This window comes from Nylanderia fulva, unplaced genomic scaffold (genome assembly GCF_048542155.1).
Source record: "Nylanderia fulva isolate GAGA-0341 unplaced genomic scaffold, ASM4854215v1 Scaffold3, whole genome shotgun sequence".
Lineage (NCBI taxonomy): Eukaryota > Metazoa > Arthropoda > Insecta > Hymenoptera > Formicidae > Nylanderia > Nylanderia fulva.
In genome coordinates, this window is record NW_028190368.1 from 6,425,278 (window position 1) to 6,452,475 (window position 27,198).

The 27,198-nt window shown below is 29.5% G+C and overlaps 1 protein-coding gene across 7 annotated transcripts in view; it reads right to left on the reverse strand.

Moving 5' to 3' along the window:
• Positions 1-27,198, reverse strand: part of LOC114933442 (longitudinals lacking protein, isoforms A/B/D/L) — a 246,568-nt gene that overhangs the window by 43,007 nt on the left and 176,363 nt on the right. Inside the window, exon 7 of one of the 7 annotated variants that reach the window (XM_085484435.1) lies at positions 12,497-19,494. The exons of the other annotated variants lie outside the window; for them this stretch is intronic. Within the exon in view, the coding sequence (XP_085340561.1) occupies positions 19,022-19,494 (473 nt within the window). The 3' untranslated portion in view covers positions 12,497-19,021. Of the gene's footprint in view, positions 1-12,496; positions 19,495-27,198 lie in introns of those variants that run through there. 7 annotated transcript variants of the gene reach the window in all.

Here is a 27,198-nt window from a genome sequence, read left to right on the forward strand (position 1 = left end):
GTATCATTTTAAGTTCTCAATTATGATTGTTATCTGAATTTGATTCACTTTAATCCAATTAATGCAAATTTTCAAACTAAATAAATTAGAAATGTTCTTGTATGTGATAAATGATAAAATGTATTAATTCTTTCTATTTCAGAAACAACCAATTAATTATAATTTTTATTATTCAGTAATTTAAAAATATTTATCATTTCATAAGGACAAACAAATTCCATTAAAAAGAAAATTTCTCGCAAATCTTCTACTTATTGAAAATAAAATATAGTTCAAAAATAATTAAACATTTAATTAATTTATAAATTTTAAGAAGCATATTCTATCAATATTTTTCGAATACTTGTAACTAAAATGTTCACAATATAAAATAAATAATAAAAAAATTAAATTTCCTAAAATTTTAAATTTAAAAACAAATAAAAGAGATAAAAGAAAGACTTTCAAAAAAGATAATTCATTACGCTTAATTGAAATAATCCCGTACATGTTACATGGATACATATCTGTGCCAAGAAAACTTAATGCGCGTTTTTAGCTTTACTAGCTTAACAATAAATCCGCCACTGTACATATGTAAGAAAAACAAAGGATAAATATTGAGTAAAACTATAATAATCAAATATAATAGTATTGTAAGGTAAAAAATTTAAATTTTGTGAAGTGCCGCCTTCGATCTCAACAATAATAAAAATTAATTAATCTTCTCTTTAACGAGAATTACATTAATAGTTCTAATTCTTATGCACTAAAAAGTTCTTCAAGAAGTTTCAATCACGTTCTTTCCACACACAGTCGCATATGTATATGTATTTATATAATTTTCAATACATCATCAATATTCTTCCTGTCGATGTACAATCTTCATATTGACAAATTTCGTGAAATGTGCACGCAGTCTTTTAGACATCTTTTAAGAGTTGCAGATGTTTACAAAAATGATATCAACTATGTTTTATATTCCACAGACTTCACAAAATATATCTTTCAATAAACATAAGATCGCTATTAATAATTTCTTTAACTGAAAATTTTGTCTATTCTCTCTACAAGTTTATATATATATATATATATATATATATATATATATATATATATATATATATAGATAGATAGATATGTATATATGTATATATAAAGCTTAAAGAGAAATAATCTACATTTACATCAAAATCATAAAAATATAGCTTGTAATAACTCGAATATATACTTTTTCAATGTACTTTTAAAATAAAATATTTCCTTTCAAAAATTCTGAAAAGTTTAGGAATCTAAGTTTGTTATGTACTGCACGATATATCTTCTAGATGATCATGATTAATGGATCTTTTTTGTATATCTAAATCGCAAAGAAAAATCTTAAAAGAAAATTATTATAATTATCATACACAACAAGTATTATCTGCTATCTAACAAATTTCAATTTTTCTCAGTTATCTGCAGTATTGAAACAGCATGAGTCAATGAGTAATTAATCACATTACGAGAGAGCATTTTGGAATCTGTAGCGCGTTTCGTTATAAAATCGCTCTTTACAGGTGACTCATTGTCATTTCTGTGAGAAGAAGTGGATGATTTTTTGTTAATATAGCTTTTCTTGTCTTCAATCATAATGTAAGATTTTGGCATTTTTTTTTCCTTATAATCATCGTATTCTTCTGCATGACGCTTTTCAACATGACGTTCCACATTGGTCTTTTGAGCTGAACGGTAAGCGCAGAATTGACAGACGAACGGAGGACATTTCACACTGCTCTCGCACTCGGTGTTCTGGTGGCGCTTCAGGCTACTCGGGTTTTTATAAGATTTGTCGCATTCTTTGCAATTAAACACATTGGGCTTTTGGTGGTTCTGGTGGCGCTTCAGGCTACTCGCGGCTTTATAAGATTTGTTGTATTCTTTGCAATTAAACGTACCTGAAATTTAGAAAACAGAAACGTATGATTATTGGATCTAGTCTTGATTAAACAGTGATGCAAAAATCATGCGTGATCTTCAAAAGCATTGATGAATTTCTTCAAACACAAAGTTCGTGGCAAGTGTTTGTCTTTATCGCACATGAGTATGAATTAATATGCAAAGGATATCAATAAAGATTTTCATTTTGTTAGTATTGTTAATTATATATATATATATATATATATATATATATATATATATGACGAAATAATTGAAGGTTATGAATAAAAAAGCGCTTAATGATTAATGTCTTCTGGCTGATGTCTTCTGCGATCTTCTAAAATTTCATTTCTCGTCGCTGTGAAATCTTCAAGTGGCTAGGAGAAAAATAAATGATGCAATCATCATAATTAAAATGTAAATTTATTGTGCCTTTATTTACTAAATTTTTTTTCAGATATCTCTCGAAATTTATCCTGCTTACGATTTCTGTAAAACATTGTGTAATTTGTGCTTTACATGGAAAATATAAGCTTGATGCGTTTTTACGACCGAGAAGCAATTCTTGCAAAAATCAAAATTAAAATAAAAAAATCAAAGTCAAAATAAAAAATTAATTTATAATAAATATACTTTTTGAATATGCTGGATATACATATACGTTGCTTAAAAAATCAAAAATCATTGATAGATAATGATATATTTTCTATGATGGATCTACATTTTTTTATACATTTGTTAGATTTAGGCGTGTAAAATTATACCACACACGTAACAAAACATAAAGTCTGTAACACCATTTTTTTGCCTGCAATATTAAAAGCATATCTAATTGCGATTAAAAATTGCTCAGTAAAAAATGCGCGAAAAAAACAAGATTTCATAAAATTTTTTAAATCTCAATTTTTTTACTACGAGTGTGGCTTCATTATCCTTAAAAATAATGGTCTTGCATATCGCGACGTGTTCTATAACTATGAAAACTTGAAGAACCAAAGAACAATAATCCTTACATTCACAGTAATAAAGATTATTTTCAAATTCTTCACGATGGATCTTCTGGTTGTTATAAAGTGTTATAATTTTCACATAAGATAGAGTTAAATAAAAAATATAAATTGAAAAAATGTAAAACGTAAACTATTATAATTTGAAGAATTTATTCAATGGAATATTAGGTATATTGTGTGTGTGAGAACGGTTAACACAAAAATATGATTCTTGAAAGAATTAATTTACCATATTGATAAATCTTCTATCGACGAAAGATAATTTCATAAAAACCACAACAAATAAAAAGAAAAAAATAGATATAACAAACATTTCCCATTAGATAATTGAATTCAACTCTATATCTTAATAAAGTAACATTAAGAAAGTAAAATATGTATATAATAATAAAACATACAAACAAGTATGTTAAGTTTTCAACTGTCAAATTGTCTCCATCGTTATAAATATCGTAAAGATCCTATATCCTTATTACAGCCATAATAAATTATGACATTAGAAATAAAATCATATAAATCTGTGAATGCAACCACTTGTAAACGATAATATGGATTAATAAAATATGAAAACTTCTTCTTTTTGTTCTTTTATCCTGCATAAATAAATGCATGTAACTGATCTGCATATATTTTATATTCTCAGTGAAAATTAATTTTATAATAATTGATCACGATTTACAGCTATTTATTAACGTATTAAAACGAGAATTTTCAGTAAATTTTACTTATACATATTACCGAACATAAAGTGTATTCAGAAAAACTTAATTATTTCGCAAAAAAAAAAAAAAAAATTATATAATCTCCAGCTTCTAATATCATAATTCAGTATGACGTTAATAAAGGACTAAGTGTTTCATTAAATACGTATAAAGCGTAGTATTTTTCTTTATTTTCTATTTATTTTCTTTATGTTTAACGTAGATATGATCAATTAAAATTGATATGCTTCTTTTCTTCTCGTTTTCGATGTTGTGAATTTTTTTCTTATCGCATTTTTTTCTTTCTTTTGTATTTCATAAATCATTAAAAAATATTTTATTAGAAATGTTTTGTCAATTAGCCTACATAATCAGCAACCATTGAATGTGTTTTTTCCATTGATTTGATCTTAAAGTATTTTTCCTCTGTATGTCATCACACACAGATGACTACATCTTTAAGTGATTGTTGAACGGATGCTGTGTGTTCATGTGTCTACGCCAGCTGTTGCGCTGCTTAAACTTTCTTCCGCAATAGTTGCATTTAAATTGCGCCATTTTACCACATTCCTCTCGTAAGTGTCGATGTAGGGAAGCCTTCCAAAAGTATTTCCTGCCGCAGAGATGACAAACGAATGTTTTCTGGTCCAATCTGCCGGCCATTACGTACTTGAAAACTAAAAAGGACAAAAAGACTAATGGCAATCAGACTGAAATTAGATATCAGATCGCCTAATATAAACCCAAAAAATTAAAGAAAAACTCTTCTACGAAATTTATAGAGCACTTGAAGACAATATTAACACACATAACATGTTTACTGCTGAAATGTTTACCGGTGAACGTGTCTTCACATAGATAAACAGAAAAAATAAGAAGCATTAACTTATTGAGTTAGTACAAATAAATTTTTATTTTTAATTAATAAAAAAAATTGCACATTGTCAAAATATTCTCGATTAAAAATCTTAGAAGGAAAAAATGCGTCACAAAAATTTTTGGAATTTTATATGTATTTTAATATCTATTAAGAAAATAATAAATATTTATTTTATCTAGTAGATCTCTCTCTCCAGATAAAATAAACTCCTGTCTAAAAAATAAATAAAAATTTTTTGATATTAATTTTGCAAAGTAATATTTTTATATAATAAAAAATATATTATATACCTCTCAAATTTTTCATATTTATATAATTAAAAAATTTTTGTTTTCTATCTTTTTGTTTTTTATCGTAATTTTTATTTTATTGTTTGTGATAATAATATAAAATCAGAATACAATATTTTTCTTAAATGTCAGAAAAAATTGAATACACAAACATCGGGTAGACATATTCAGCTCAAGAAAAGAAAATTATTACAAAATTACATCCTCCACCATTTTAATCACGAAAAGCGACATCATGATTATTTCTAACGTCATCAGATTAGCACGGTTTTTTAATCGTGCATTTGTGGGCTGTGAATGTTATTTACAGTGTTTTATTTAAGAACCGTAGCATATATTATTAGGTTTTTGTTATAAAACTATAATAAATAATCATATAAAATTTCACAAATTTTATGTCCATTTAAATTTGAACGTATAAATAAAAATTAATATACATCCTCTATTTCGTTTTGCTCTCAACAATCTGCCTCTTTTAACTACAATGTCTTGAAGTTAAAAATAACTTTTTAAAATACAAATATTATATTCCATGTTTTCAAATAATATTGTTACATCATAGTCAATTATATATCTCATTTAAAAATAAACAATTAGAAATTTAAATTTTCGATTAAAATTTTCAATCTCGAAAGCAGCACTCGATCTTGGTCGTATTGTCCTTACATATAGCTTCTTGAGATATTTCTTCTTCTTAATATAAACTCAATCTTATGCCAAGTTGGTTTCACCTGAAAAAGAAATGATAAATCGATCAGATCGGTTCCATCGCGCTTTTCGTGTTACTTACCAATATTGTGTATATAACATGATGAGAAAAATTGGCACGTTAGTAATCCTTACGTTGCGCAGATGTGATCTGCGATTGATATTTAAATGCATCTTTTAAAGAATCGAGTTTGGACGCTGTACAAAACGGAGTAAAATACAATATAAATAAAATATATATGTAAAATACAAATTACATAAAATAAGTTACAATTTAATAATTATGTAAAAAGGAACAAATTAAAAAGTAATTATTACATATGGTATTAAAAATATAATTTGCAACATAATCTTTATTTTCGTTTTATAATAATCACTATCCAATAATTATATCCAATAATTATATCCAATATAGTTATTACAACTATTAAAGACAAAATATCCAATTTTTTAAGTCACGTTTATTTATATCATGCTTATTATAACACATAAAGTAAGTATAAGTCAGTAGAAGCAACTTATACTTATCGATATGTTTGTCTACGTTTTAATGTTAAGAAAGCGTTCTTGAAGATCGAAAATATAATTCCTGTTGCACGTCATCTACAATACATTTAATTTTGCGAAACTGATCCCACGCAAAATTATTCTTCTCGTTCATTCAATCACCAAAAGCGGTGACGGTGCACCCTTCCGATGTGCCTCTGTAGATGATGCTTGTACATGAAACGAGCATCGCACTGTTGACAGACGAACTTCCGTGGCTGTCCGCACTCGTACGTTTGATGATTGCGGAGAGACCGCTTCGACAGATACGACTTCTCACAAGTGTCGCACGCGAATCGTTTTGTTGTCGCATTTTCATCCATCGTATTCCTCAAGTTTATATACAGCTCGTGCGGTAGCCAAAAACCTGCAAACGGAGGAAGTAGAAAGCGATTAGAGTCGGTCATTAAACGTTAACGACGACACATTAAAGACACATCATGAAATTGTTGAAATTCTTGACGAATATCGGATGAAATAAATATGGAAAATTTGTGCAAAATTAAGAGAAGAATTTTGTGATGTGTAGAGAATCGTTTTATTGTCGTGATTACGAATGTAATAGAAAATGCGTTTTTTTTTTTGCAACTATATGTATTTTTTAAGAAACTTTTTATAATTCTTTATAATTTTTCATAATTTAAAAAAAGTTAAGTTAGGTTTTGTTTAATATGTCTTATTATTTTTGAAAAAAAACAAAATGTGTATTCCTGATACAATTTTATGAGAAAATTATTAAGGGAAGAGAATTATAAAGCAAAGTAATTAAAATCTAAAACATGTGCATAAATTATATAGTTATTTCGTAACTAATGTTCGTAACTAATGTTCGTAACTAATGTTCGTAACTAATTTGTAACATAACAATGAACGTTGATACTGTTAATATTCTATAAAATATATAAGACTTGTTTTGCCATGTTTATAAGCGTAATGTTGGTCATCATCTGAAATAAGAAAAATATATTTTGGTTATTAATTATGCCAATATTTATATACATTTTCATCAAATTTTCACAAATCTATAAACAGTTAACAAATGAAATCTTATTAATAAGTGTTTTTCTTTAATGCAATTTTTTTAAGTAAATAAAGCGAAATACAATCATTAATTATATCTTGATTCCTTACTTAAAATCTTAATATAACAGTTGATCTTATGAATTATAAATTTATTATATATTAATTTATGTTATATATTTACGAAATTACATACCATGTATGTATTATAACTTGTTAAATACTTGTAAAATTGCACAAATTTGTTGCAAAAAAAGAAAAGAAATTCTACAATTTCTCATAATCCATACGTAAAAATATATTTAAACAATTAATTACTAATATAATAAACAGAAATGGTTGTATTCTATTAGATATAGGAAATACAATTAACGAATATTATATTTTTCAAGTTTTTATATTTACAGAAATTTTTATCTTCGTAAAAGTAAAAATAAATATATAAAAATCTATTTCACATTCAAACGGCATAACATAAAAATACACTTTTTGTAATTTAAATTGCTTTACTTTACTTAATACTGCTCTTTATCAAAAACACATATGACAAGTTGAAAGGACATGAAAAAAATTTCTACTTCCTTCGTTGACTTAGAAGATTGCTTACTTTAGACCGTGAATATTTAATTCGATATTTATTTCGATTTATTTTATTGTATTTTATTACTTCTACATCTTATTTCTACTCTTACTGCATTAAACTTTAGCTTATAAAATCATTTTTCCAACATTAAAGTTTCATATAATAATTCATATTTAAATTAAGGTAATTTTATAAATATGAACACGCTATTGCAGAAAAGTCTCTCTAATTTAGTGTTTCTCAAAAAATTTTGTTTCAAAATAAATCTTATAAAAGATTTCAAACTTATATTCGTAAGCTAATTTCAAATACTTTTATGTGACATCAGCTTACTTAATATAACTAAACAACATATAATTATTTTTCTAAAAAAATATACTTGCAGAAAATATGTACATATTAGTGTAGTTTCTTTTTCTTCTGAAAATTATCTATGAATAACTTTGGTCCTTTTCCAAAATATGTTTTTAATAAATAAAACTAGATATATATGTTGAATTATTGTATGTGAATCTTAAAAGCAGTCTCTAATCATGGTTTAGGATAATGCCCTTTTTAAGTTCTTTAAAAGTATAGCAATTAAATTTGCCGCAAATCATATATCTATAACATCAGCATTAAATAAAAATATTATAACAATGCAATTAGATTTCATAGGAATCGGTGTATAGTGCATATTCTATTTCGTAAAATATTCATGATATTAACTTTCTTGATAACAAGAAAATAGCCTATATCAATTTCAATGCAATGTCACAGAGATCACTAATTGTCTTTCTTATTATATATATATTATTATATTATTAATAATATGGGAAATTTGTACGGATAACAATATTATAGTAATGCATTTAGCAACAAAGAGATCTTACATGTGTATATACATATATATACATGCATATACATATATATCCCACAAATCATTGTTAATTAGATTTTAAATCTATGCACTTTTTCTATATACATGTAATATTTTGTAATATATTATTTTAAAATAGAAAAATAACATTGTTCTACAAAAAAGATAAAATATCATAATATGTAATAATTAATTGCAATTAAAATATTGTTGCCACAAGTTTCTAATAATAGAAGTATATCGGAAGGCGTGCGTCTCAATAGCAAATATACAAATCAATATGTTACCAAAGATTGTTATCAATTGTTTTTAAAAGTCATTAAATTAGATATATTTTTTTACTTCTCACTCTTTTGTCAAAGTTGCGAGATCGTATTTATAATTACTGCATCTTGCCATGATTCAAACGATTATTGAAAATGTGGCATCAATAAAAACGATTTGATTAATGCCATAATAAATATAAAGTATCATATAAAGAAACATTACAATTTCATATGCAAATATCTTATTAGAAAGATGCATAGAAATGTTGATAGGCAAATAGTCAAACACACACATCATATCACTGTTTTCATATTTAAGATCACATCTATTATTAATATATTTGAAAATTAAAATTTTTATTCGGTCGTTTCATGAAAAATTTTCTCAGCGCGATGTACAAAACACATTGCGCGTATATAAAGTACAATAAAATAAAATAAATAATAAAAAATATAGACTGGAAAAGATTATGTTCCAATCAGTTAAACGCTTTAACAACGACTAAAGTAGGAAAACTTTAGAAGTATGCTATTATTGTGGCGAGCCACGATCACTAGTGTTTATGTTTTGATTTATAGGTCAATGTATCTGGTCTTATGAATAGAATATTAGGAACTGTTGAATATAAGAAACACAACTTTAACACTCTAATAATTGAGTAAGCTGTTTTTTGTAAAACAAATATGCATGCATGTCATACATACAACATTGAAAACATTATTCTATTTAATTATATTTATATCAATAATTATTTTATAATATATCTTATCTTCTGTCGCCGAATAGCAGTATAATATCATTATATAAACATAAACATTATAGCTCTTTGTTATTTCATTAGCGTATAACAAAAATATAAGTCATTGCTATTTTAATCACAATAATCTAAAGCATTATTTGTCACATTTTGACGATAACAAAATAATTGTTAATTTGCAGTCGTACATCGACATTTTAATTGAAATAGTTAATTACTAATTTTGATTGCAATTAAATTTAATTGGATTATATAATATAGATTATGACATTTACGCGACATTTAAGTTAATTAAAAAAATAATAAAAATAAGTCTCGTAATATAGCAACAAAAAAATTATATATAGATACTTGTATAGTCTAAATAGTATTTAAATTTTTGGTCAAGTTTACTTACAATGAACTGACTTAGAAAAAATTATACATCTTTAATTATAAATTTGATATTTTAAATTTAATAAATAATTTAAATAATTTTTTCTTAATTGCTCGAGAAGAGGAATTATTGTTCATTTATGCATATATCTATTTTGGAGAAATAATTTTAAGATTTTTTAAAGATTATGCTTATAATAATATACGTTATAATTATACCCTGTGCAAATTCTAATATTAAACATAAACCTGAAAAAAATTAATTTTTTTCTACAATTATTACATATTTTGACACATACTGAGTAAAAATAAAATTAAAATCTCATATAAAATTTTATTTTGAAACAGATACAAAACAAATTTTGCTACAGGAATCAAAAAATTGACTTGGAATTCTTTGTGTGCGTTGTCAAATCATTCGAGAGTTTAAAAAGCGAGAAGAAAAACAGTAAAATTTACCTAAAATTTAAAAGATATATTTGTTATTAGTTAATTAAATTTTTCTAGAGCTATTTAAATTGCATATACTTAAACTGCATATATTATCTTTCTAATCGTCCACATAACTATTGAAAATCCATCACAAATTATTAATTCTTCGTATGTTATTGTTATGGTTCAAATTACTTCAATTGAAACACAGATTCTGTTTCGAATGTGACTAGAGTTCAAAGAATTTACGAATTATAAAACTGGACCCATTGTTCACGATATTTTTACAAATCTTTAAAGTGTTACTATGACCCCAAGCGTCTGTTTACGTCCACGTCCGGGATTTGTGTGGGTTTTTTCATGGCGAATCCAATTCGATCTTATTTTAGTTTTGTAATTACAATAGTAGCATTTGTACTGCGGTTCCTTGCCGCATTCGTCCCTTTGATGACAATGCAGAGATGTCTTCCATTTGTATTTTCTACCGCAGCGATCACAAATGAAGGGCTTGTCCTGATGATGGTATTGATGATCGTGGTGATGACGATAATGTCGATGACCTACAATCAAACAAGTCCAGGCGCGTGAGAATAACTGTTAGATAAATTTTATATATGCGCGAAATAAATTGGGATGAATCTATTATTCGAAGATTACTCTTAAAAAGTTGATGAACTGCATCGTACAGATCGTCGCATAGTACAAAAATGATAACTGACACATCAAATACAATTAGCGAGATTATATACTTATTCGAAATGTGTGTACATATAAATATATTTATTTAAAAAGTATATATAAATAGCTTACGTGTCGCTGTATCGTTGATGCATAATAAAAATTGATATCTATTAGAAAAATTTTTATTAAAAACGATTTTCAGACATTCAATTTTTATAATCAAATATCATTATTCAATTGCAAAATAATCATTAATCAACAGAATCATAATCAACATTTTTAACAAGTATATAATATATATCTTTTTTTATTTATATTTATAAATATAATATTATCAAAATCTCTAAAATAACATCGCATGCAAATAAAAAATGCATTAAAGTAAATTATGCTACTAAACGAATAAGTTTGTGATTCTTCAATTAACAAAAATATTAAATCTCGATTTAAATCGTGATGGAAACTATTGTGATCTTAATATTTTTCTATTAGAGTTTCAATTTTTAATTTTCAAAAAATGCTGTTAAAATATTGTACCATAGTTGCAAAACATTCTATGTATATATGGAAAAAGTTGCTACTATTTTTAAATAAAATTAATTATAAATTTTCTTTTTACAAACGACTTCAAAACATATAAAATATGTAAAAAAAATATTTCTGCTTCTACAAATATTTCATATTTGTTACAATAAAAAAATAGAAATATGAACAAGCAACAGAGATGTTTTATCTCATATTCATTTCATTGATGACAGATTATAAAAAAATTCTTGAATTGACATCCACAGGTACACATCCATTGATCTGCAAAGAAAAAATGCGAAAAGTGTCAATACGATAAAAATAGGCAATCCCAATGCAAAGTTAATTAATATGTTATAACAATAAAAATAGTTATATAAACAAATAATTATATTAAAAGATACTTGACATAAAGAGATTTTTTAATTTATTATTATTATAAACTTTTCTTAAAAGTCAAATTAATTCATTTTATTTAAGTTTCTTTATTTTAGAAAAAATAAAATTGATTGGTTTAATTTTTTGAGGGGCTCATATATTGATCATATATAATGTCTACATGACGTGAAATAATTATACAAATGCAAGTTTATCATTCTTAAAAGTTATCATTCTTAAATATTATCGGTTACATTAAATTTTGTATACCACAAAACTTTTTATTATCAATAAATTTAAATTATTAAAATATTTAAATATTTAAATATTCAAATCTTAAAAAAATAAAAAGAATTTAAAGTTTAAATTATATTAATATAATTTTTCATGTATAAAGAATGCCACAATTATGTCTATTTGCGTCATTTATTTCAAGTTTACACTACACATTAAGCGTAGGTATATAAAAAACAATTTACCGTGCAAACTCTATAATCAATTAAAACAAATAATAGGAAAAAAATAAATTAATGATAAGAAAATTTGGAATATCACGTGGACATAAAATAAAATCTATATTCTATATTTGAATAATTAAATTTACTTCTTTATTATTTGTCGAGTATCCTTATTAACACAATAATTATCAGTAATTACACTCACAATTGCTAATAATATGATTTAAACCGATATGCGCACAAAAATCATAAATCAGAAAGAATCTTATGCGTAATACGTATATTAGACATATATATTAATATTTGCGGGTCAGTTTAATACCCACCTCATAAACGATTTAAATTATAAAATTATAATTAAATAATTAATAAAATATTTAGATAACACACAATATAGGTAAATATTTAAGAAATGAAACTGAGATAATGTAAATGTAAATGTGGTGTTAATCTCTTGATCTAATAGGATCAATTAAATTGTAGATACATCATGTATTACATTAATGAATAATATTACGCATTATTTTCTGTGTGTGGGCCGTTTATTCAATAATATCGCCATTTCTTCTAATGGGATTCCATGCAACACACGCATCGTTTATAATATTTATATTGTAATTTTTTTTAATAAAAAAAAACGAAAAAATATATAAAAATTATTCAAGATAAACATATTAAAACATTGTAAAATATACAGACATAATTTTGTCTCAATTTTTTAAAATTTATAATAAAATGAAAAAAGTATAATGTTACAAATTATAAATATTTTGCAATGTAAAAATCAATCTTTTTCATGTCAAGTATTACGTTTATAAAAAATCATTATGCGTGAGATTACAAGGAATATTCCCATTATATATTCTTTTTATCTTCTATTCTTACAATTATATATTCGGAAGAGCTCCTACACAAAAACACGAAAAAGGAGCCAAAACGCTTACGTACTAATTATTATCATCAATCATCTTAATAGCTAGAGGTATCTCTTTGGCTTTCGCACCTTTTGCCCCTTTTCTGTTTCACTCGCGTGTTCGCAAGTCATACACATATATATGTATGTATATATTATAATGCATATTTACATATATAATTGTGTGTATATGTATTCCTACGTGTATGCATTCATATATGTGTATATATATAATATATATATAATCTTTGTGTTTTTCGTCTCTCTTTGTATATATATATATATATTTTAATCTTTTTTATCTTCTTATATATATAGATATATATATATATGGTGACTTCAAAATAACTCTATAGGCATCTCGTGTACAGCCATTCATCGGCTTGCACGATGACTCGAGTATTGCATAATAATAGCTGGCCTCATTTATATTGGCACAAAAGTCGCAAAATCAACGCGAATATCGCGTGGATTAATTACAATTTGTTTTTCGTTTACGAACATTACACCTCGCACGACGACAGAAAATGCCACTAATCGCGTCATTATAAATTTCTGTCTGTTGAATAAAATTAATCGATTTGAATAACAAATTGACAGCATTACGATGATTCTTAAATTATCAGAAATTAGTATATAAATATATAAATAATTGCAGAGAGAATGCATATCAATGTTTATAAAATTAATTTGGAGTTTTGATACTGTAAAAAATAAAATTTTTCATCGACGTGCGAGAAAAAAGTGTAATGCTATCACTTGCATCTGTTGAGACAGTCGCACGTATATTTCGTTATCGTTCATTTTAATAACAAATGTATACCTCTCACTTCGCGCAATTTCCTTCTTTTTAGCTTCAGTCTTTCCGTCACTAATCACTATACATCTCGTATTTCTGTTTCGCATTGTTTAAACGTGAAAAACAAAATTTTCTTTCCTCTCGTGCTGTATTTCGGTTCATCTCTGTTTCGATAACATGGAAAAAACTTGGAAGACACATTCCGTTCGCCTTCATGTTTCGTACGAGGTTGACATTACGTACATTATACACTATGAAATACTGTATGTATCGTTCTGCATACAATATACAAATATAAAAAAATTACAACAGATAAATGCACAATTGCTTGTTTAATTTTCCTAATTATTCCCAAACGATTTTTTGCTATGGAAAACATTTTGTTGTACCACATAAATAGATAAAAGAAATACTAATTAATAAAGTTATATTGATGAATTTACGCATATTTTCATAACGTGTATAAATTTTGTAAAGGTTTGATTTCATATTAATTAAAAAAAAAACATTTTTATAGTTTTCAATTTTGCTGTGTTGTATTTTTTTATTGATACTAATAATAAATAGCATCACTTTTATGTATTTTTGTATCATGACTAAATTATTATTTATGTAAATTTTATGCTCATGTAAATTTTATTATATAAATACTCATAGATTTTCTTATAAAACAATAGATTCATTCGTGTTTTTTTTTATATCTGTGTCAATTCTATTTGTAATAATAATAAAAGCATTCTAAAAAGATGTCAAATTTTATAATAACTTTGCGGTGTTTTATACGTGGTAAAAATGTATTCTAGTTCTTTGATTATTGCTGAAACATATAGAGATCCTATCCAGTGACTTGCTATTCACTCCTAAATTATTAATGCCGAATATCATTATATCGCATATCTCCATCGAAAACGAAAGAGGATGACAATGCATGAGAATCGATGAATCTCTGTTAAATAACAAGAAACTAGATATTAAATGCGATGCATTTTACAACTTGTTTTGATCACATTGTTAGGCACATGGATTTGGACGACACACGAGAATCTCCTTATTAATCATTTGATTTTCATAAGGAAGGAGAAAATACAAGACGACACAAGTCAGCGGAAACGTAAGATCGCCCGGATGCGAGATCGAGATCCTTTCGAAATTTTCGAGGAGAAGCACGTCGAAGCTGAGAGGTTCGCAATCATGTCCGTTTTCACGAGCAGTCCTGATCGATATTTCGCAATATCTGTCATTGCTCGTTGATCCGTCTTCCGCTTTCAATTATCTCTTATCAGAGATATAAGCAATAGCTTGATGTCGAGCCAAGAATACCGATCGAACAATCGTGAAATGTCAGACAGTCGAGCGAGTTTAGAGACAGTAATCGATAGATGCAGATCGATGCAATCGTATAGAGATATATGTATATATATATATATATATATACCTATTAATTGTCAACGACATTTAGATCTAAATCGGGATTATTCGAAAACTTTAAAGATATATAAGAGCTTATAATTCGAAACTACAAATTTCTAGGACGAGGAAGAGAAAAAGAGATAAACACGAGAAGATAGATATGATAAGAGACAGAGAGAAAGATAGATAGATAGATAGAGAAAGAGAGAAACAAAAAAAAGAGAGTAAATTTTATAGACATTTAAAGATCTTCTAGATTTATATAGAATAAATACGAGATCTTCAACATTTCTACAATTGCCCTGACAATTTTCACTTTGTGCTTTGTCGGGACAAGATGGTTTAACCGAGCTTGACTAGGATTTTGATAGTTATTCATCGATTTATTGGTCCTTTATCGAATAGTTTCTCGAATTCGTTGACTCTCTAAGGAAGCTCGTATATCAGACACACATGCATACACACAACACACACATACGCAACACACGAGGCATCTCGTCAAAATTCTCACAAATATCATTTCTTTACCGCAATGTCTAAATTGATACTTGCATTGCCTCGCGTTGTATTAGAATTTCGACATGGATCATATTATTTCCCTCTTGTCCGTGTCTAATCTTAATATTATTTATTAAAATAACATGCGAACTCATTAAAATAGAGAACTAATGTTGATAATCTTTTATGGCATATAAAATGGGGACACTGTTTTGACGAAAGAAGAGATCAAAACATCTTTATCATATATATAAAAATTTATCGAATTTTCATTCTGTATTTAAAAAAAAAATTAATTTCATATTCTATATAAGTGCCGTGATATAATTTAATTAAATTGATAAAAGACTAGCTTTTTTTGCTATTATACGAAAAAAAGTGTAAAATTTAATTGATTATACTGTATGTAGAAAATCAACTTAATATCATTACATAACATGTTTTAATGCAAAACATATTTATCTTGAATATGTTGCACATATAAAATTGAATAGATGTATTTAATTGCAATATGCTATTTATGTTAGCGGAAATATCTATGAAATTTTTAATTTTTAATTTTGTTTCGTCAAAATGGAAGAAAAATAAATCTGACGGATTATTTGTCCCGACCAAGCATAAAAGGGCGTCGTTCCTTTTTAATTGCAGTATATAGCTTATAATTTATACTGTAATATATCATTGCAAATTATCATTATTACGTTATACGCATAATATATATATGTGATATACATAATACATATACGTATATATATATATAATATATACCTTTTTGATTTAAATATATTCTCTATTTTGTATGTGTCTAATAATGTAGAATAGTTTGCGACCTTTGTTTAGGCCCTTCTCTAGACTAGACAAGACTCTAATTCAAATCGAAAGACGCGAACAAAGACGCGAACAAGTCCATGAATCTCTTACATATTACATATAGTATCGACTTCGTCCCTATGTTATCAAGCGTCAAATCGACAACGATTATACTTTTAAACTGCGGGAAAAGATTTGTTTGATGCACCTACGTATTAGTTTGCAATCTACATACAACTTTATGATAGAGGAGGACTATATCTTGTCTCAAACGAAATTATGGATACCTTTAAATGCTTCTATATCTCAGAATAACATAAAAAAAAAAAATAATTTTCACAAAACAAATTTCTTTCTTTAATCAGAGATTGCAGCATATTTCGATAACTTTTATTTACCTTTTTTACTACTGCATTATTTACATTTTGCATTGATAGGAATTTCTCTATTTCAAAAGAATCAACATTATTACATTTCAAATAATATCATCATTGAAAATTTAAAGATTAAACTATAAAGTTTGCTATTATATGCGCTTGCGAGCACAAAAATCAATGAAATAAAAAAGAGGGTTTATGTTATAATGATTATATATGCATTTAACTACCATTGGTATCGTCAAGATCTCTCTTTGGCGTCTATAAATCATCGAGATTGCTTTGTTTAAAGACATTGAAAAGATGCAGACTAATCTGACTAGATTTGGGAAAGAGTCCTTAAGTTAGACTGCACTAGAGAGCTAAGATCGGTAATCTACGTGTGTCGTATTTCGTTGCGCTGAAAACTTCGTCCTTCTCGACAAAAGATCAAAGTGGAGTCTACGTCATTCAGATTCTACTAGAGCGACACTCGTATCACTTATAATTAGTATAAAAATAATTGGGCAATATTTAGCAGTATCTGCAAAAGACTCGGAGACGTCCCAAAAAAGTGTCCTCTTTTCTTCTTTTCTAGTAGGATATTTCTTAATCGCTACTTTCGTATGTCTTCACGAAAATGGAAAGCGTACAAAAGACGCTCGAAAAATGAAGACCTATTCCGGGACCTATACTCGGCAAAATATTCAACAACAAATTGCACGCAATAATTTGAAATCGACTGTCGACACAAAGTGTGACAGATAGAATAGCGCGATCTTCTCACACCTTTTTGGTAACTTCTACAAGTCTGAAATATATTCAACAATGTTTTTTTTTTATTTGATTTTTTATCCATTTATATATTGTTAAACGGGATCCAACAAGAGTGCTAACTTCGCGCCACAATATGGCGAATCATTAATGTTCTTTTTTTTAACGTTTACTTTATCGTTTTCTTAGATAAAATGTTCAGTTTCCTATCCTTTTTTTCTAATATCGTAAGGGGCAAATAAGTTTTGCCGTAATCTATCTTCGAAAAATAAACATCGAACGAAAGAACTTTCAAACTAGAACTTCTAGTATTTAGCGGCTGAAATATATATATTGTCTTATGTAATGCACATCGCTAATGTTTCAGTGCTAGACAAAAAACGCATCTTTGGTATATGTTTCTCAAATATCTATCTTATTTTCTTACTCGTCACGCAAAAAAAATCTCCATATTATAAACTTAATAATAAGTATACAAATGATAAAATAAAATAATGGAAAATAGAAATGGGAAAACAGAGAGCATAACTTAAAACATTTAGCTCAATTAATTTTTTGGCACTTACTTTGGCTATAAAAAAATAAATAGTCGGATTGATTTAACCGAAACCAAATGAATATGCATACGGAAACTGCATAACACACATGATATATCTTGATAACACGAAATATAATTTCACATTCTTTGTCCATTACTCAACTCGATAAAAATAAATAAAAATTTTGAATTAAAAAAAAAAAGATCTTTTCCATATTTTTTATAAATACCTTTTTAAAGATCATCAAAATAATTTGCAAATAATTTTTTATTTGCATCCTTCTTTGCTCGAAGCAAGGTAAAAATCCGACCGTTCTCAGATGATTAAAAATTCGAAAAGAAAATAAAAGCATCAGTGTCGTTCTAAATATTCACACGAGAAATTTGTCCCTCTTCGCGTCACGTACTTCTAAAATATCACAAACCTCCACGTTCATCTTGCGAATATTTCGAACGACAGTCTGCGATGAAGTTAGACTGAAAATTGGCACTCGGAAATAAAAGGAAGAACGTTGCTCCGGTTCTTACGTCGCGACCTCGCAAATCACGGCGAGTCACTCCCTGCCGTGCTGATGTCGCGTCTCCCGCTGATTAACCGCGATACCGGCCAGGGGTTGCAAATCGACGTGCCGGTGATTGATGTGCGCCTTCAGGTTGCGCTCGTACTTGGAGCTGAAAGTACAGTGAGGGCAGTTGAAGGACGGCGCCTTCCCGCATTCGTAGAGCATGTGCCGCTTGAGGATGTACGCGTTCTTGTAACTCTTGCCGCACCTCGAGCAATTGTGGCGGCGATCGTGATGCGCCATGCCGCCACCGCCGCCGATGCCCGGGTGATTGTTGTTGCGGCTGGCCGAGTGCCGCGACGGGCAATGAAGACGGGGACGACGCTGCGGCGTCAGCGGCGCCGGGACGTCGTTCGTCGCTGCCGACGACGACGACGACGACGACGTCGTCGCCGCGGCGGCGTTCGCGCTCCTCGAGGCGCGCCGCGAGCCGTCGCCGCTCCAGCCGAGGCCGGCAAAGAAACCTGGAAAAGGCACAAGCAGACGGGCCGACGGGCACGATTAGTATTTCACGCTCTTCGGGGTTGGACGCAAGCGGTGTCCCGCCGGAGAACTCCGGCGGGACCACGCGTGCATTACTGGTACTCTTTACAACGGCGCGGGCCATGCCAAAAAAAAAAAGACATTCAAGATCTCAAGCTTAGCAACAACGAGCATGTGACGTTATAGGAGTGGGATCGAGGAATAGGAACGATATCCGATTTTTTCGTTATGTGATATCATGATTATCGTCTACTCTCGATGGAAGGGAGAGAAGGAGACCTTCTCGAGGATCTCTAAGCGAGAAAGTCCCTTGTCGAACGTGTATCGATGTATCGCGGTCGTTTGTGAATCCAACATGTATAACGCGGCCTAAAATGAGATGTTTGATTAGCAGGAGGAGAATTTTTATATCGTAGAAAGAAAGATTTTAGAATCAGGAAATTTCATCGAATTTATGATTCTAAAATATTCTTTTTTACTAAGATACAAAACTGAATACCCGCTATCTTTTATCATCTAACGAGTTGTGAAGACATCTTTGGATCTAGATTAATGATTTTAGATTGTACGAATTTTTCTTTATATGCTGCTGGTTCTTGCTGGTTTTTTTTGACATCGTGTTTGTCATCTGTAACTCAAAATTAATTCGTTAGTTTTGAATGACACATAATTATGGGAACATCACGAATAAAAGATTAATGTTTGCGTCTATCCCAATTTTTATTTTTTATTTCTCTAACATTTACATTTCTTCACATGCTATAACATGTTTCTTATAATATGAGATTCTCGTTGATTACGTTTCGTATCCATTGAATAACGATGAAATTTCGTAAGGATTCTTAGATCATCCGTATAAAGACTTCCGTCGTCGGCTGCACCTGTGAAAAATAAAACTAGTCAGTATACGGAAATGGTAACTGAATGATTCCCATCAAGATTCGAATCGTGTCCTTAGAAAAAATCCTTCTCTTATCATCCTCGTGGATATCCTGCAAGTCATGATTTATTTGTAGGTATATTTAAAATTTTTTATTTTAAGTATTGTATACTTTGAAACAAAATATCAAAATATTAGAAAAAAATTTAATATATGTATAGTTTAATCAATTGTTCTGCAGTTATGCTTTTTTCTTCGCAGATTAAAGAAATATAAATTTTAACAGAGCTATACGAGATTACCAATATTATAGGTTCTTGATTATAAATAAAAAAATGTAATTTTTTAAAATAAAAATTTATAAAAAAACACAAATCACAAACTTTTAAACAAATTAAATAAACTGTAAGTTTTTTGCTTCGATTACTGAGCAAACTATTAATAACAAATTAAATGCTCGAAAATATTATTTGATTATAAAAATGCCAAAATACGTAAAATCTCTAAAAAGACATTCGCTATTTTTATTTTCAATTTTAATTTTTCTGCGAATCAGATTAATAATAAAGATATAAGAATTACGGGGATTGAAGAGAACGCGGCAAAATGTTGTCTTTCTAGACTTTATTTTGCTCTAAATCGAATACAAGGCGCTCTACAAATTGACAAAAAAAGAGGGAAACAAGCGTTTTGGAATGTTCGAAAGGTCCAAAAAATGATATGCGTACATAGAAAAAATTAACGGAAAGGAAGCACGGTGATAGTAGAAAAAAAAAAAACAGGATTTGAACGTTCGGTCTGTCGCGATCAACGCGAGATCTCGCGAATCTCTCATCTCGCCTCTATGGATTCTATTGATTTCCTTTACAACTCATGCGATTGAGAGATACGAGTTTCTACGCGAGTTCGAGACCGACCTAGCGTTCTCCTGTGAGTTCTCCTTAAACAAACGACTCGTCTTACGTGATACAAAAACAAACGCCAATAAAGGGCGATGATGAAGTTTGCGCTCCGCTAAATCACGTTGTCTCACCGCGAATAAATGATATATTTATATATATCTATATATATATATATATAACATATGCGTTTTAAATGTATACTCGCGTATGTATGATTCTGTATGTATATGTGCTTTCGCTGTGGATTTGTCGTAAGGAAACAAGCAAAAAAGTGTATCTAGAAAGATTATCATTTATCATAGCGTAGTCGTTAATAATTGTTGCTCTCTAAATAATATTAATATAAAATGAAGGCAAAAAGAAAAATAATAATTAATAAATCATCGTTCGTTGGCAAATACATGGCGACAAAGAAGTTACGATTACAAGTAGTATATGTTTTGCGTTCGAGGCGCTGAGCGGAAATTATATAGTTGTGTTTTTATTTTTATTTTTTTTTTACGTGTTCTTCTATATCTCTCTTGCGCTCTTTCTCGCTCACATTCTTGCTCATTCGCTCTCTCTCTTTCTCTCTCTCTCTTTCATTCTATTTATTTCTGTACAGTCGAGTACTGTGCTTGTACTAAGAGTATCGTACTTAAAAGTCGAGTGCGAGACGCCCGTCGAGTGTCTTAAAAAAATAACGGCGTTTATGATGCTATCTGTGCACGTAATGTGGTGTATTTTACATAGAATGGATCAATTATTATGATGACCGTCGTTCGATCAAATCGATACGAAAATAAGGGGGATTTCCGAACGCAAATCGAAGCGACGTCCCGCACTCGGTGCTCTATTCGCGCGCTCGTGGCGCGATTTGTAAACTTTGCTATTATTTATTACAGATAATTGTACTTGTAATTAAAGTCGAACGAAAAAAAAGTCGAAATGCAAAGGAACCCGAGGAAAGAGTTGCATACTCGTGTCTCGCGGAAGGTAATAAAGGTAACAAAAAAAATTGGGATATGAAGTGCGAAAAATAACGCGTATGATCTATATAGGAATATAAATATGGAACTGATGTGTGTAAAATATAGTATATGCGTATATATATTGTGGTTATTGTGTGTCGCGTAGATCGGAGAAGAAAAATGTCACGCAAAGGGCGATTATAAAATGGATCAACAACGAAGGCTGAATACGACCTAGCGGATATATTGGCAGTATAAAGGTGAATGATTGAGTTTGAAGTCCATCTGCTTCGGCGTAAATAAATAATTTCTAAAAAAGTATCACTGGTCTCTTCTCGAGATGTACGCGAGGCATCGCCGGAGATTTCGGCCGATGAAGCTACCTCTTCGAAAAATTCTGTTATACTTTCTTTTCTCAGAAAGTGTATATCTTGTTCTTAGAATCAAATTTTATTTCAAAATGCTAATTTTTAATGCTTCTTTAAATACGTTATTTAACAAATAAGAAACAATTACTAAAAATTTATGTATCGTTATAAACTTCATTAATTAGTATATTGTGTATCAAGTGCGGAAAGTTGACAATTGGTCACGAGCCAAAGGCGAGTGCGACCACCCCACACGAGTGAACAATTGTCAATCCGCACGTGATACACATACTATTTTGTATTACAAGTGCAGGCAAAGTGGCTTTGTGCGCGTTTTCTGTGCGCGAGGTGGCCGATCGCACGCCGCCATCTTGCGGCGTGGGAAATCGGCCGCTTTCCGCACAGAAAACACGCACACAAAGTGCCACTTTGCCTGCACGTATAATACAAAATAATTTACCGTTGTCCTAATTCAAGTGGATCATCTCACGAATTTGTTATTATTATCGACAATTGCGCAGTATGTTTGTCAAATTCAATGAAATTATAAATTCTGATATATGAAGAAATTGACAAAAAAATAAAGATGAATTTGTTTGGAAATAATACATCGAACAGCTTCGTAGGCCGGAATCTTGCACATATGAATTGGCGACACCCGGCTGAATAATACCATAAAAATCCGTTCACAGGTGGACGCGCCCAGCGCCTCTTTTGTGTTTCTCTTCTTCTATATAGCCTAAAATCTAAGTCGTACTTGAAGGCACTTAACGCAAGGCTCTCTCGGTTCAAAATCTACTTGTCTCGACTTTCTCGTCTCTCCCTCGTACGCGCTATTTGCTCTTATTTCGCCATTTCCTACAGTTGCTCGCTTGATTATTTCCTTCTCTCTTCTTACGAAATATCGAAAAATCGCTTAAGGGGGTTCTGCGATGGGTAGTCGAACTTTAGTCACAATCGTTTCTCGCATCGTTCACCTTCCATCATCGTTGCACCCCTGCATGTTTCCCTCTCATTCACACAACTCTCTCTCTCTGACTCATATATACTAGACATAACACACCTTCGAGCCAATTAATAACTTAATTGCAACGCAATCTTCTCTTATTAATGCAATAGAACATTCTTACAGCGAATTAGTTGCCCTGTGAAGACGAATCGCGTTTTATACAATTCCTTATAGAATATTCATTTTTCTCGCCAAGACCGGATAATTTTTTTTTCGGAATTTGATTTAGCACCCAAAGACAATAAGGGCGTATATGTACGATGCATAGCTGATAAGTATCTTGATTCCGAAAGTCTTTTATCGCGCCAACATAACTTAATAATTTTGACTAGATTTAAATAAATCGCAGTGTAACGATGTTCACTCGAAAGGAAACAGAGGATTATATTTTCTTGATCCGGTCTTCGAATCGATCGTTCTTCCGCGCGCGGGATATCCAGCGGCTGATAATATAATTATATGATTGACAGAACAAAAAACGTATAATAAAATTGAAAACTCTTTTTACCAATTTTCCGTCACGCAGAAACAACAAATTATTTAGTACAGACGTCAGGCGCTGTCCGGCATTATGCGCCCACGCATGTTTTTAGAGACATGCTCTTGTGCCCACATAAATAAATTTCCCTTTTATACAACTATATATAATCGCCTTAAAATCTAAACGCCGATCCCGATCGTCGAAGAACGTCGATTCTTGATCGCAGGGCCACGAATTCGCCTTTGATTTCTCGTTGACAATTCCACATGAGATTCGAGCGACTCAAGTTCCTAATTGATGTGTAAGTGCATTTGTGACAATATTCATCTAACGATAAAGCTGTATAATTTGCTTTATAATTAGATCAATTTATACTGATGACATAAAAACTCATATATCAGAAATTTTTACAAAATTTCATCTAAAAAAAGTTTGATTTTTTTAAATATAATTTCAAAACGTACTTTTACATCACTTGGGAACTGAACAGCTCACTTTCGTTCACTCTTAGCAAATTCGTTCTGCACATTCATTTTTCGATATATGTATATAATATACATATTTATTATATATATATAAATTTTTTGATTAGAGAATCTTATCATTGTTATTTCTTCTCTTCGTTTCCTCTCTTATATATCTCTTTCTATATATCTCTCACTTATCCGGTATCATACATTCGTTTCTCACGTTAAACATAACAATAGACTCTCCAAAAGTAGTACGGCCGAAAATACGATAAAGCTATACGATCGTCTCTATATTAATGTACCAAAATAATGTGCGTCGCACGTGCTTAATTTAACCCTAGAAGGATACACTGGGTTCAATAGATTGCAAACTTTCATACAATCGTTCGTTGTAATGTACGGTTTTTTTAAATAAAATTACAGATTTAAGATATATATATATATATATATAAGCAATGTATAGAGAAGATGACTTTTAATATATTCATTAGAAAAAAATAGGACATAGAATTGATCTCATTAGCGAATAAAATTTTAATGACAGAATATTTCGCGTAAATTTGAACTTTTTCTTTAACAAAAATTATGTCTGCTCAGAATTGATCTTTCGTCATATATTTGTATATATAAAATTGATAAATATAATGATTAATTGCGTCCAGAATAAAGCCTGCTTTAATTCTGGTTAAAATAAAACCCGCGCACTTGAAATCCGTCACAAAAAATCCTTCATTAAAATTTTATCCGATCTGTTGACATCACATGCTATTTGTTTAGAATTGACAAAAACGCGTATTAGAGAATATTGAAGTCTTAAACTTCAATGTGCAGCTGAGACAGGTTTGCCATTCTAAGGGTTAAATATTCTTATTCATCACAAACTCTCACCGGGTTACCCATTCGCGCCCATTTCTCAACATAAGCCAGCATCCGTTCGCGTATTTCGAAAAACGTGAATGCGTGACAATTATAAACTTTTTTCTCCCGCTAGCAAATATAGAATAATATACTTCTCTATCTCTTTTTACTAGTAATTTAAAAAAAAAAAGAAAATAAAGCGCTGTACTTTTTAAATACCTGAATGGTATGCGTCAAACACTTTTCGCGTCTCGTACTGTATTTCGTCATGTATATAAATCTCTCTTTTCAACCTTCGCTTCGCCCCCTACGTCCTTTAAACTCCTCATCAAAAATTTGGGTTCTCCCTCAAAAAGTGCAAAACGCAAAAAAGGGTGGTCGATCGTCCGAGAAGTACTACAGAACCAAAAATTCTTACGTCCTAACGAGATATTCTTACAATATTCTACATAACTTTTTATATAAAAGTATTGTTAAATAAATTTGTAACGATAAACGCGCCGCGTTTTCTACGAAAAAATAAATCTTTTTTTTATCTCTCACTATATAACGCCGAATTATATTTTTATCCTAAAATCGCTCTTGATTCTTGTACTTCTCGGACGACCGATCTGGAAAGAAATTTAGCGTCTAAATATCACACGTCAGCGCATCTCATAAATCGTCGCGAATAGCGTGGAACGTAATCGAGGTTTCCTTATTAACAACGATCCGATATGTTATCGAGCAATTCAAACTGAAAGCAAAATCGAGCGCACTAAAAAGAAACAATATCATTCTTTTGCCTGAAATCGAGCGACAAGCGTCACGTGTCAATAAATCTAACATATCGTCCTGTTTCTAAATCAAAAAATGATAAACGTTGCTCTATAGAGAATTCCTAATTGCAAATATATGTATATACCATCGAATATAATCACGGATGTTACAAAATCGAGTCACTGCAAATATCGAGTTCTTGACGCGACCTTATTATCGTTTCTGTAGAAGATACATTTTAATCTATTTTTATATTTACATTACAGAAAATTCATCAAGATAATAATTCTATATTCTAAATTAATCAAGTATTTTGTATGTTATTCAATATATAATTTCACGTATTGTAAAATGTCTTATTTCTCGTAACAAAAAGCGATAATAATGAAAAACAATAATGCAATTAACACGTCAAGATCTAGAAATTGAATAAAGTGCTTTCGATTAAAAGGCAGAAAAGTGTAAAGTTAAATTAAAATATAGCCGTGATCGCGTTTCGCTTTGCTTCCTCTCGAGCTCCACTATACGATGCTCTCTAATCGATCTTTTTGCAATTGTTTATTCGTTTCGGTTAGAGTTTTCCCAATCTCCCAAACCGACACCAAAAAAGAAAAAGAAAAAAAAATACATTATACATACATATCTAAATGCAAGGAATTCCTCGCTCCGTATGGCGCGATCGCCGTATAATCGCAATAACCTAATTCGAAAAAGATTAATAAGCCCAATTATTATACGCGCAAGACTCGAGTTAGACTTGATTAAAAGCTGTGTAAGTAACACAAAAGACCAATTCGTAAAAAGTATTTACGACGCATCACCTATATACTCTCTTGTGTATATATATCCATATATGTATATATATAATATTTTTTGCTTACTTATATAATATATTTCAAATCCTACGAAATTTTATATCCCCTCTCTTGTCTACTTTTTATGCTCATATTCTCTTACGGTCTTATATAATTCTCAATTTTTCTTTTTGTTGCTTTTTCTTTTTTTTTT